The following is a 13,514-nucleotide window of genomic DNA, read 5'->3' as shown; positions in this document are numbered from 1 at the left end:
TCTCCCACATCAAGGATACCAACATAATGTGCCGCAGCCACATGAGTAAGTGTTTTAAAGCAGTTAAAGGAAGACTGGGAGAATCTCCTGCAGGAGAGAAAAAGCATCCCACCTTTCTCGGGAACCGAGCACTGAAGTATTCTAAACAAGTATTTCCCAAGTTATAACTGCCATCGAATGTCTCTCTTTATCTGCTTTTTATCCCCACATGAACATGGTACGTAGCTGTCTCTCTACAATGGGCCAACATTAGAGCAGCAAATTAATCAAAGACAATGTGAAGTGTTTAATTCTATCTTGACTTTTCTTTGACTAGAAAGGACGGAGTGATCATTGATCCAGTATTTCGCTCTAAGTTGATTGGTGCGTGCCTACCATTCAGCAGCCTCCAGCTGAGTGTGGTCTCCTCCCAGCTTCTTAAAGACAGCTTCCTTGAGCGCATCACACTTGGAGGTGGGTGCAATCCCAACCAGGCCACAGAGGAGTTCTCTCTGGTTAGACGAATAAAGACAAAAATTCTAAGCTCCTAATAAAATAAAAGCTAAGTTGAGAAATGATCATATTAAGACACTGGACCTCAAATGTTCTTCAAATTTTAAATTAGGAATAATTAGAAAGAGTGAACGGTGACACATACAAGTGCGTACACACATCTGCATACCCATGCATCAATACACATGTGGTATTTCAGAATAATATTTCAGCAATCAGAATGGGTCATAACATTAAATCAATACTAAAAAGGTGATACCCTATTTCCCACCACATTGCCTGCCTTTGCACAGCCTCTCCATCACTTTTTCACCCATTAAGTCTCACCCTCCAGAGGCTGATTTTGGCCAGGATAGAATGGAAGGGGCTTATTGCTGTGGTTGCTAGTAGCAACCAGCATTCTTTTATAGGTTCAAGAAATGAGAAAGACCTTGCAGATAATAAAATCTCAAGGGAAGAACATATAAACGGTGGTCATAGCTTTTCCTACTTCCTAAACAAGACTTTGTCCAGACTCTCAAGGGTAAAGTTATGCTCTAGATTAAGGATCAGCAAACTAGTTCACGGGCCAAACTCAGCTCACCACCTGGTTTTATAAATGAAAAAATTTTATTGGAACACAGCCATGGTTTTTTGTTCTTGTTGTTTATGTATTGTTTATACATAAGAACTGAGAGGTCAGACATAAACTATATGGCCCATAAACCTAATAATAAATTTACAATCTTTTACAAAAAAAAAAGTTTGTCCGCCTCTGTCCTAGACTATTGCTGCAAGACACGAGGACCAGCCCCAAGAACGCCTGCAACAACCTTCCCAGCCAAACCGCCTCGACACCAGATTCCCTCCGGAGATGCTTGCCCTCTCCTGTCCAACAAGCAAATTCATGAAAGTTGAAACTTAGACTGAAAAGGCTCTCAGATACACAAAAAAACCTAAGTTTAAAAACAACTGGCCAACAACAATACCGAAGCACCTGTGAGACGCTGGGATTTACAACATTGATTCCTTTCTCCTTGTGATAAACGCCCAGCGTTTCTACTGCAGTCTGTGTGCATTAATTTAAGCTGGACGGCCAGCTAGTAACAAGTTCATTCAGGGAGCTGGCGGAAACTCTGCTTTGCATTCAGTCCCAAGCGTCCCAAGTGCCTGCCAACCCTAAGACCCTAGGATTTCAATACAACACTGACATGGGCGTAAACTCAGCGATTAAAGATTCAAGTTACTCATGGCTACAAACGGCCAAATGAAAGAACTAATGGGACTCGGGGGTTGGGAATCCAGTTCCATGATACCACCAGCAGCCCTCCTGCCCTTAACAGTTGCAGGAGGCCCAAGCTTAACTGCTGTCACTGGGTCACTAGTTAGACAAGTGGCAGAGCCCAAAGCACAAGGCAGAGAGCACGTCCACCTCTACCCAGGGCTGAGGGAGCAATCAAGCGGTCGCAGCTGCAGGAAACAGGCCCCACGAGCCGGCCACCATGTTCTCTCCATCCGCCCATAATAGTGAAGGGAAAGGGGGCTCTGGGGGGAGGGCTGAATCTCCTGAACATAAGCCACAGAACTGGTTCTCTGCTGGCCCAAACCAAAGTTCAAACCTGGCCATTTCCGAAGGCATTCTGAAGAGCAGCAGGCAGTGTATAACATGGAGTCACTCACCCAGGTGAGCGGGTTGGCCTCAGGTCGAAGGGCAGGAAACGCATCTCTGTTTATAAGACCCAGTTTTACAAATCCATTCAAGGCTTTGGCATAGCCCTATAACAAGAGTTATTAAGCAATATATAAAAATGTTCTTCTTCAAAGAAAAAAAAAATCAAAAAGCCTTTGGGAAAAGAGGGGTCTATCTTTGTCATTCATTTAGGAAACAGGCTGAAAACAGCCATTTGTGTTGCTAGTAAGGATGCAGCCACCTTCAGCTTCAAACCAAAATCAGTAGTGTCACAACTCCACCGGTTTACATAAGAGACCTTGCAAAACTTGGGTCATCACTTTTGTTTCCGGGTAACACGTGAGGGGCGCTTTCTGAGAGGATAAGGGCAAATTTCCTCTTGTGTTATATGCTTTCAGGTCAGCAGAATAGTATTTAATAGAACAGTTGTTCTCTTTCTTATAACGCAAGACAGAGCTTGTAAGCATATCCCCAAAGCAGACCATCCATTCTACCAACGAAGAGCCAATATCCTAACGCACACAGCAGGCAGGGGAGAAGGCAGGAATTAGAGAGACTTTTCTAAAATAAAAATTCCTCATGTGTCCTTCGTGCTCTACAGGACAAGTCTGAAATCCTTGGCATGTGATGTAAAACCCATCCCAATACACCCCTCCCGCCTGACTTACTGAGCATCACCTCCACCCCTCGCCGTTCCCCAGACAAGCCGCTGTGCCCTTGCAGAGACACGGGCCTCGGTGCACGCTGCTCCCGTGCCTGGCATGTAGCGGCCACCCTTTCTCACCCGTGAAGTGTTTACTCCTCCCTCAAGACCCAGCTCAGCACACCTCCTGAGCCCCCCCGGTGAGAGGGCTCTCCCCTCCTCTCTGCATTCCTATAGCATTGTGTACAAACGTCTATAATGGCACTTAATGCAAACTGTAACTAACTGTCTATTCAGCTGCTGGACTGTAGGAATAGAAAGCGTGTGACTGTGTGTGAGAGAGAGAATGTGTGTGTGTCCGTGTCCCCTTCCTCGCCACGCCCTCACTCCATTATCCATCACTCCATTATCCATCACTCCATATGCTGAAAGAGAACCAATGACTCGATGAATAGGTTCTGAATGACTGTGAAGTGAAGGAAGACCATGATGTACATTCTCCTGTGAGCAAATCGTGGGGGTGGGGGTGGGGGTGGGAATGGGACGGTCAGAATAAGTGGCTTTATAGCTTCTGCAGTTACAGAGAGAGAGGGAAAGGAGGAGGAGGAGGGGAAGGAAGTGGAGGAAGGACAAAGGGCAGGGAGTTATTCCAGGAAGCCGTAAAGCTGTTTGGTTATAAAATAGTGCCTGTCGCCATTGGATATTCCACAATTTAATGTATGAATCTCCACATTTCTGGAAGGTTGTATTATTCAAACTGTTGAAAGGTTACTAATTAAAGAATTCACATTTATTTGCTCTAACCCTAACCCAATGTAAATAAATTTCAAAGAGGAGAAACAAAAAAGCAATACCCCCAGCTTGCTTCTAGGATCTGACAAATGCCAGAGACTCTCTCTTCCAACATCATCCAAATGCTGCAATTTTTCCAAGCTATTTCTTCATCTCAGAAATACATTTTTACAGTGACCTCTAGCAATGAATTTATTATGTGTATCCATTTATCAATAGTACTTAGCACACTGCTGCCACGTGTGGGACTTGGGCTAGGGGCTGAGGCCCCAGAGATGAACAGTGCCGTCCCCACCAGCGAGGAAACGAGAGTCCAGGAACAGGGTCAGATAACTCGAACAAAGGAGGCCTGGCACCTGGTGAGCAGAACTGCGTGGCCATTGGTGACCACACCACAGAGGGATGTCAGAGGTGCTAGGATGGGGTCAACACAGAGCCATGGGAACACAGAGGAGGGAAATTCACGTAGATGTGGGGGAGGGAGTCAAGGAGAGAAGATAAGAAAGACCCCATGAGGAGGTGACACCAAGCTGGAGCTGGAGGGATCAGGTGACAGGCAGGTGCAGGAGAGCAGCACCCTGCCATACTTGGACAACAGGGTCTCATCTCTTATGCTGGAAAGAATATTTGCGTTACCGAAGGGTTGCTGACATTGCTCAGGGTGGTGGCCCTCATGGATACAAACACTCTGACATCTTCCATCCTCTGGGGTTCTGTGGGGATGACTTATCTATACATATTCTTGAGAGCTTTATTTAATTTTAAATCTCTGAAAATCCTCTATTCCTGGATGTATATGTTTGGCAAGAGACTATACCTAAAGCTATCAGAAAATCCTAACTTCTGAACCTCCCTCCTCCCCTAAAAGTCACTACCTAATAATCTTAGAACAAATTAAAGAAATCAGAATCAAAATCTGCCAGATGTGGAGATGGTGTGGCTTCAGTTCACACCAGAATTTCTGCTGTGCCAAAGGCTTGTGAAACATCCCTGGTTCTTAGATCTCAGGATGTCATCACCAACAATTCATTTGATTCCTGGACAGTGAGGACATCACGTTGTGGAGAGTACAGGTACCAGGAAATCTTACAGGGCAGAGAGATCTGAAATCAGATCTCTAATTTTCAAAGATCTATGTATTTTAGGTAAGTTGGCTCTAGTGGGTTGAGTGTCCCCTCATAATTCATGGTCTCCCAGAACCTCAGAGTATGACCTGACTTGGATCTTTGCAGATATAATTAGTTGAGGATCTCAATATGAAATCAGCTTATATTCATGGTGGGTCCAAAATCCAATGACTGATGTCCTCATAAGAAGAGGAGAGGACACAGAGACACAAACCAGAGAAGGTGATATGAAGATGGAGGCAGAGATGGATCAGCATCTGCAAGTTAAAGAACACTGAGAATTGCCCACAACCACTGGAAGGGAGGAGAGCGTGGCAAGGGAGAGTTTCTCCCTCAAAGCTTCCGGAAGGCACCAACTCTACCCACATCTTAATTTCAGACTGTGACCTCCTGGATGGTGAGAGAATTCATTTCTGTTGTCTTAAGGCACACTGTTTGTGGTAATTTGTTGTAACAGCCCTAGGGAACTATTACACGAGCTGTATTAATCTGGTCACACCTGTAACCACTCCTTTGTGATGAAAAATGTAGAAGCTATACTTCGTTTTGTGCTAAAAAACATTTCAGATTTGCTTTGTGGAAAGTGACACTGAATAAATCCTCAGCATCAGGGACATAAAACAGAAGCCAATGCTGACCGGTACCTTCCATCCCACTGACCTCAGGGGCTTAGGAGACAAAAACTGTACTCTTAACCATGAAGATGTACTTTGTCCTTCCCACAGGATGTGAACCTAAGAGGCTAGGGATGCTGCCACCCCCTGCTGTCGTGCGGAAAGGGGGCCGCAACCAACGCTGGCAGGAAGAGGGTGACAGGTGAAGAGAAACCATGTCCCGGTGAGGTCACTTCACCCTCAAATCTCACTACACCTGAAGCTGGCCCTTCATCTACCCCCACTTTTCATGAGTCAAAACTTCCCTCTCTGTTCCTGCTGTTTTGAGTTGTCTCCTGAAACAATCAACCAGAAGAGTCCCGAGAGAGACTGCAAGCTAGTTTATCATCTTAGTCATTTTGATTACCAAGAAAAATTAAGTATTTACTTACACCAAAACAGGCAACATGTTTCATCTCCAGTGGAGCCATTTACCTTGTACCTCAGTGTCCCCCGTAACAACGTGTGAGCCGACGGAATGCCATAAATCTCAGCATACTTTGTGCTGTCTCTGTTTGGATAACCTTCCAAATTTAATCCGGGGAAGTAGTCCATGGGCGTGACGGCATCCAGAAAGGAGGCCCCGCCCACAACATTCACCACCTGCGGAACATTGAACAGGGGCACAGGGGGTTAAAACGGGTCATCCTCCTTAGGGTTTACCTGCATTGCTTGCATAATAAAGAAATCCAGGTTTTACAAGATGGAAATAGAGAATGTGAAAAAAAAATGTCTTAATGAAACCACCCTAATCAACATACCATAGTAATCTGTTCCACTAATATCATAATTCACAAGGTCTCTTTTCTAACAAGCTTTAAAATCTGCCTTAAAGCATTTTCGTTTTTCACTAAGATCTTGTTTCTGACTTTTTCTTGCCCCTGGATAAGATGGCACTGAATTATGTCCCACTAGAGTTCTGTTTTGTTTTTAAATAAACAACATACTATAAGCAACAGACATGCATTTAAGGGGTTCCTATGTCCAGACAGCAACGGCGATATTCTCACTCTGTTCCTTTTCTTCATCCCATCCCCTATCTGAACGCCGCATCAGGCCCCAGTCTCCATCCACACGTCCATCCACACAGCTCGCATGGACTGAGCACCTGCTGTGTGTGTGCCTGGATCGCTCTCACTGTGGGAGGGATAAGGAAAGCGATGATAGCAATTCCTTAAACCGACTATACTTCAATAAAAATATATTAAAAAGATTCAGTTCCTGTCTCCATTCACTCCTTTGCTCACTGAACAAGCATTTACTGAAGGTCTACCAAGTGTCCGGAGCGACACTAGCCAACAGTAAGGAGCTCACAGCCTAGACTACTGGACAGATGCGTGTGTGTATGTCGGGGATGCGGAGTGGGGGGGCCTGCCCCTCACAAGAAGGACAATGCAATGAACTAACAGTGAAACTCAAAGAAGTGCTACCTCCTGATCTTACTGCCGGTGGGAAGCTGAATCACCAATTCCCAAGCTCCTCTGGTTTCTCAGTAACCCTCTCACCTCTTCCTTCCCCCACATCACGCACAAAATGCAGTGAAACGTTTTTTCCCTTTAATTTTGATTAAAGGACTAAATTTTGCTTTTAGTTTGTGAGGTTGATGATCTTCCCTGAGATCATGGAAAACGTACTGACTGGACTAATAAAATCAGGGCTGGGCTTCCTGGTAGAACAAGACTGCACACACACTGGGAACGATTCCTGACCACGTGTCTAAGAGCTGCATCAAACAACCCAGCAGGAGGGAGCTGCCGGTGCTCCTGCTGATGGCGCCAGAGGAATCTGTCCAAGGGAAGCTTCAGTTAAACTTAATGGTTCCCGGGGTTTATTTATAGGGAGCTCCTGCACATGTCTTGGTAAGAAAGCTGACCACAGAGTCAGGCCTGGCGGGGTCTCTCCAGTGAAAAGTTTCACTTTGAAGAACACCAAGCACCATCGAAAATTCCAAGAGTGAGAATCTGAAGGAAGCGAGGTATGTTTTTGATTTAATTTTCTTGTGAAACTCTTCAGGACTTCCCAGTAAACACTTCTGGGGGAACCATTTCTGCACTATTTTTTTAAAACAAATTTCTTCTATGAGGATTCTAAATTTTTTAAGAAGTCTAATAAAAAGACAAATGTTAACTTTTAGAGTCTCCCTACCAATCTCGCTTCTATACCCTATGGCAATTCTGAAGTGTGATTTTACTTGTTTGAAGGTTAGGAAATTAAAAAAAAATTTTTTTAAACTCAATAAAGACTACTATATTCCAGCAATGAGCTAATCAGAAATAAATCAGCTAGTTCCTAAGTTTATCACGCGATCCTTCTAGAGAAAATAGGGAAATGTAAGCTGAACAGTAATGATTCATTTAGAGAGACTGACGGCTGCTGAAGCAACTTGACCCCAAAATTACTGGGTAATCTTTATAATTTGGTATCAATCCACAGTTGTATTTCTAGTGACATATCATGGGGTTCATTAAAAAGCCCTACCCTGTTTCATACTTATTAATGACTTGAATAAAGAGAGAAAGATGTATTTACCTATTTGGCAGAGAGTGTGCATTTTTTTTTCTGACTCAACAATGCTCACATCCGAGACCCACCCCTGGCAGAAACAGTGGCTCGTTACTCACTGCTGGTGCAGACGGCTCTAAGTGCCACTCTTTCTCCCACAAGTCTTCTAACCGTTGAGAATCATTGACAATAAGCTTGATTGCTAAACTAACAAGACGTTTAACACAGGTAATACACAGACAAGCATTTATAAAAGGGCCACCATGTGCCAGGTGCCCTATATACATTACCTTTAATCCATGCAATAACCCATTATTCAGAGGTGAAAACTGAGGCTGAGAGAGTCACCCAGAGGCAGATTTAAACCCAGGTCTATTTGACTCCAATGTCCATGTTCTTTCTACTACACCATACTTAATTGTGCTTATTTGTGGATCAGTATTTCAAGATGGTTATTGATTGATGAGGGGTAGCACGCCCCCAGGGATGTAGCTGAGAACTGCGTTAAGAATGGTTGCAGAGGAGAGCAGAACCAGCTCCTGATTTCCTACAAAGGAGGGGCGGGGCGCTGCAGCCAAGGGAGGCGTGGGCAGCAGGAAGAGAGCTGGAAGACCTATCCCCCAGCTGTGTTTGCGGAGCAAGCACAATCCTTACTTCCAGTGGCTTGGGGGAGGAGGCTGAAGGAGACGATGGCGAAGCTCTGCCACGTCACCCCAGGTGCCATCAATGTCCCACCACCCATGAGGGAAACAGAACTATAAGAAGACACAATCACTGTCTCCAAATATGTGGAAGAAAATCACATTCGTTAGAAACAGGATTAGAAGTTAGAAGTTAGCAACAGTACCAGTGCTGCATCTCACTGTCCCACATCCTTGCAGTAATTTCCAATGAGATATGTTCTAATTCCTGGGCCACTGCCTGAGTTGCTGGAAAAGTTTAAGGTTTCAACTTAAAGCAGAAGCCAGAGAAGTCACCTGGCTCCCTTGTGATAATTCTGTGAATTACGTAAGGCCTACTTCATGGTAGATGGAGCGTGATGGTGGCAGAGGGGATGGAGGGACTAGAGAGGCTTTAAGAAGTTTAACAGTCTGGGTTAGGAGACAGACTGATACACTTGAATCACTGAGTGAATAATACAGCATCCGGAAAATTCTTAGACACAGACAATCCAAGTGTGGGAGTTCAGACAAAAGAATAGTGAACGGGGGCTGGCGTGGTCAGGAAAAGCTGCATCCACAAGAGGAGACCTTGAAAAAAGTATCATTTTAGCAAAGAAAAGAAAAGCATCGTGTTTTCTCCTGGTGTCTGCCGTAGTGTCAGGGAGATGCAAAAAGCTCTCCTGTTTTACAAAAGGAGTTCAGCATGAAAGGGAAAAACTTCAGATTCAACAAATACAACTTCTGCTGCCTGAAAATAACCTCTTGCTTTTCCTGAGCCCTCACCATCATCAACTTCTTTATGTAGCTAATATTTGCTAGGGACTCAGGACATCCTGACAATCTGCTGTTCAGCAGATTATAATCTATATGACCTCACTGAGGTCACTGCAAGAGCCCGGCAAGGCTGGTATGACTGTGTCTGTCCCCAGGCAAGGAGCCCAGAGCTCAGACAGATGCCGTGATTGTTCTGGTACCAGCCGGCCAGCAGCGGCAGAGCCGGCGCATCAAGCCAGGCCCCCTGGCACCCCACTCCAGGCTCTTCCTGTTACACATTTTGCGCTCCGCTGACCCTTTCCTTGTTATCATCTTGATCATTTATATGGCTTCCTGAAAATAAGCATTTTGCCCAACTGAAGCAAGAATTCCTCCTGCTTTCACATGTGAGTTTATATCAAACGTAGGCCAGTCTATTTTGCACGGCTGCAGAAGGTGGAAGGAACTTTGACATGCAGCAGGAGATAGGCGGTGACACAGAAAAGGACATGTGCCTGGTAGAACATCAGACTGAGTTTCGGTGGGGGTGGGGAGCCTAGACTTTCATGATTCATAGGATTGGAGAACTGGATGGAAAATTAGAGCCTACGTGTCACCTCAGGACACCGATGCCCAGTGGACCTTTACGATTGCCTGGTCTTTGATGACACTGTGAGGGAGGTCAGCACTCGGACCAGGACTCAGGGGTCCTGTTTTATACCCTGAAATATATGAGTGTATCTTTAAAGCATCACAGTAAAGCACCCTGCTTGTCTGGTAGTGTTTTAAGTGCAGCTGTTGTCCTCTGGTCACTAAATCAGTTCTTTTCCAATTCAGTAGCACATTAGAATCACTTGGGGAGTTTTTAAAGATCCTCAAACCCAGGCAAACCAGAATCTCTGGGCATGAGACCCAAACATCAGTATTTGTTTAACTGCCTTGGTGATTCCAATGTGCAGCCACGGCTGTGAGCCACACTCTGCCCTGGAGGCACAGAAGCCAATGGCTGATAACATTCACCTTGTTTCTTAAGAAATTCTTTCAAATGACTCCTGTTCATACAAGAAACACATTTAGATCACAGATACACTGAGACTGCCAGAATAATCTTTTTAAGATCCACATCTGATCACGTAATCCATCACTCCCCGCAGGGCTGGGACGGGGCGACGTGAGTGAGGTGCCTAGGGTATAAAATTTAAAGAGGAAGCCTCAGTCTAGTTGTATTTGTTCCTAAATGTGTCTTTCCTTACAGTTGAGAGCATGAACTATGAGAGCAGACAGGTGTAATTTGGATACTGGCTGTGCCACGTGCCACCTCTGTAACCGCGGCTGAGTTTGCTAAGTTTCTTAAGCCTGTTTTCTCTCTTATAAACCTTATCGGGTTGTTGCAAGAATCAAATGAACTAGATGCTCAGCACAGGCTTGAGTGGCAGTGTCTTTGCCAGGCTGGCACCTTCTTATCCTTCAAGGCTGAGAGCACCTTCTCTTCCCTGCTAATTTTCCTCTCCCAGACCTCCTCACCAAGGCCAAATCAATTGCCCTCTCCACCTGCATCGCTGTGGCATGTGAGCACGCTTTGGAACTGCTCTCATTGGATCGCAGCTGGTCATTCCAGTGTCTGCCTTTCCGGCCACTAGGTGACCTGGTAAAGGAGCGAAAAAAGGCTTTGGAGTTAGTTAGACCTGGGTTTGAATTCCATCTCGATGACTTTGAAACATTCTCTTTGAGCCATAGTTTCCTTATGGTGCAATGATGAAAATAACACTAAACTCGGGGACCTCTTGCATTCTGCTACAGAGCAGCTGGGAAAGGAATCTGAGTTTCTTTCCCTGACCCACCAAACTCTCCATTTGGAGAGCCACTTTCATTCCAGTTGTGAGTTCTCTGAGATTAGGAACTTCATTTGGTGTGACAACCTTTAAGACCTTGGCCCAAATCCAGCACCTAGTAGAGACTCAGTAAATGCTTGTCATGCTGAAATACACCTTGAGATGACCAGCATTTACACATGCAGAGAAGTCGAGAAGCAGGTATTTAAACTGCAGAAACAACCTGCAGGAGGGCGAAGAGGAAAGAACGAGGATGGGTTTTGCTGGGAACGGTGAGGAGAGTGCGCTAAATGGACCAGAAAGCACCCGCTGGGAAACACGTCAGGAGGAGAGAATGCAGAAAAAGCAGAGCCGGCAGTGAAGGGCTCTGCTAGCAGGAGAGAGAGTTTGGACTCTCCTAGGCAGCTTTGCCAGGTCTATATCCCTACAGCTTGGGTGGAGATCCTTCACCTGTCCATTGAGCAGGTAGGTGGCCGGCTGCATTATGTTCATCAAAACTCCCACTGGACTCCAGCTGAATTTGTACCTCAAAGGATTGTCTGAATGTTCAGGGGCTGGAAGCCCACCACAGTAGGAAATATAAGATTCAATCTGTAAAATTTAAAAAAAAAAGCAGTAAGTTAGGGAGAATTAACAATAAGTGGGGGAGAATAATCTATCCAAGTAATTAATTGAGTACAATGACACAAATAAGGTAAACTTCCTACAGTTTTTCCTTTCTTAAAGTTACAAAGGCTTTCAAAAATATATCCTTAAAGCCAAACACTATTTGGTTAATCAGTTATATTTTATATATGCATAGTTTAAATCCTCTAGAGATTGTGACTATCATTTTGCTCCACTAAAAATCTGGAAAACATACTGGAAAACAGACGGAGTTTCCTTAAAAAACTAAAAATAGAGATACTGTATCATCCAGCAATCCTACTCCTGGGCATATATCTAGAAAAGATGAAAACTTTAATTTGAAAAGAACCATGTACCCCAATGTTCATAGCAGCATCGTTTATAATAGCCAAGACATGGAAGCAACCTACGTGTCCATCCACAGATGACTGGATAAAGAAGATGTAAGATGTGTGTGTGTGTGTGTGTGTGTGTGTACATATATATATATGTGTGTGTGTGTGTGTATAGATAGATAGATAGATAGATAGATAGATAGATAGATAATGGAATACTACTCAGCCATAAAAAAGAATGAAATATTGCCATTTGTAGCAACATGGTTAGACCCAGAGAATATCATACTAAGTGAAGTAACTCAGACAAAGGAAGACAAAGGCTGTATGATATCACTATTATATGTGGAATCTGAAAAATAATACAAATTCATCTATTTACAAAACAGAAAAAGACTCACAGATGTAGAAAACAAACCTAAGGTTACCAAGAGGTGAAGGAAGGGGATAAATTAGGAGTATGGGATTAATAGATGTACACTACCATATATAATATAGATAGACAACAAGTATTTACTGCATAACACAGGGAACAATATTCAATATCTTGTAATAACCTATAGTGTAAGATAATCTGAAAAAAACTGAATCATTTTGCTGAACACCTGAACCTAATATTGTAAATCAACTATACTTATATTAAAAAAAAAAGATCCAGCTATTAGTTCAACTCTGCTTGGTCAGTGCCTCCTGACATTGTATTCAAATTATAGATTTGATTATAATTTGATTATATATGATAGTTGGCATTTATTAATTCATATGTAAGTAATGCAAAATGTAAGTAATTAATATTCTAAATAATTTGATTCTATATTTGATTATATATATATTACTCATTATAGATATAAAACCTATTTTAGGTAATATATTTATTACATTAGGTTAGGTTATATTTTATCTGATTTACCAAAACATTTTTATGTCGTGTTCTTTCTTGTGTGTACAAGATACTTTATATACCAACAGATTAATGATACTACAAAAATCTGCCCACTTTTAGAAGTCAAACTTTGTTATAGAATCTCCAAAGCAGTCTAAAATCTTTTATCAAATCAAAATATAATAGTAGTATTTATTTCTCTAAAAATCTATTCTTAAGACTTGGACTTTTTTTTTACCACACAGATACTTCTGCAGTTTCAAAATTTTATTTGAAATTTCTAGTCAAAGTATTAGTTAGAATACAGTAGTTTTTTCTCAAAATAGATTAAAGGCCTAAATATGAGACCAGAAACCACAAAACTCCTAGAGGAAAACACAGACAGAACACTCTTTGATATAAATTACAGCAATAACTTTTTGGATCTGTTTCCTAAAGCAGAGGAAACAAAAGCAAAAGTAGACAAATGGGAACTAATTAAACTTAAAAGCTTTTGCACAGCAAAGGAAACCATCAACAAAACAAACAGATAACCTGCTGAATA

At 43.1% G+C, this 13,514-nt stretch overlaps 1 protein-coding gene across 2 annotated transcripts in view; it reads right to left on the bottom strand.

The window, feature by feature from the left end:
* AASS (aminoadipate-semialdehyde synthase) overlaps positions 1 to 13,514 on the bottom strand; it is an 86,690-nt gene that overhangs the window by 2,772 nt on the left and 70,404 nt on the right. For both annotated transcript variants that reach the window (XM_072964592.1, XM_072964591.1), the window contains 4 exons: positions 11,576 to 11,716; positions 5,812 to 5,979; positions 2,152 to 2,247; positions 376 to 491 (listed from right to left, as the gene is read on the bottom strand). In XM_072964592.1, the coding sequence (XP_072820693.1) occupies positions 376 to 491; positions 2,152 to 2,247; positions 5,812 to 5,979; positions 11,576 to 11,716 (521 nt within the window). The remainder of the gene's footprint in view (positions 1 to 375; positions 492 to 2,151; positions 2,248 to 5,811; positions 5,980 to 11,575; positions 11,717 to 13,514) is intronic.

The sequence above is a fragment of the Vicugna pacos genome, chromosome 7 (genome assembly GCF_048564905.1).
Source record: "Vicugna pacos chromosome 7, VicPac4, whole genome shotgun sequence".
Taxonomy (NCBI): domain Eukaryota; kingdom Metazoa; phylum Chordata; class Mammalia; order Artiodactyla; family Camelidae; genus Vicugna; species Vicugna pacos.
The sequence above is the reverse complement of the archived record's forward strand: the minus strand, read 5'-3'. Positions and strand labels throughout refer to the sequence as shown.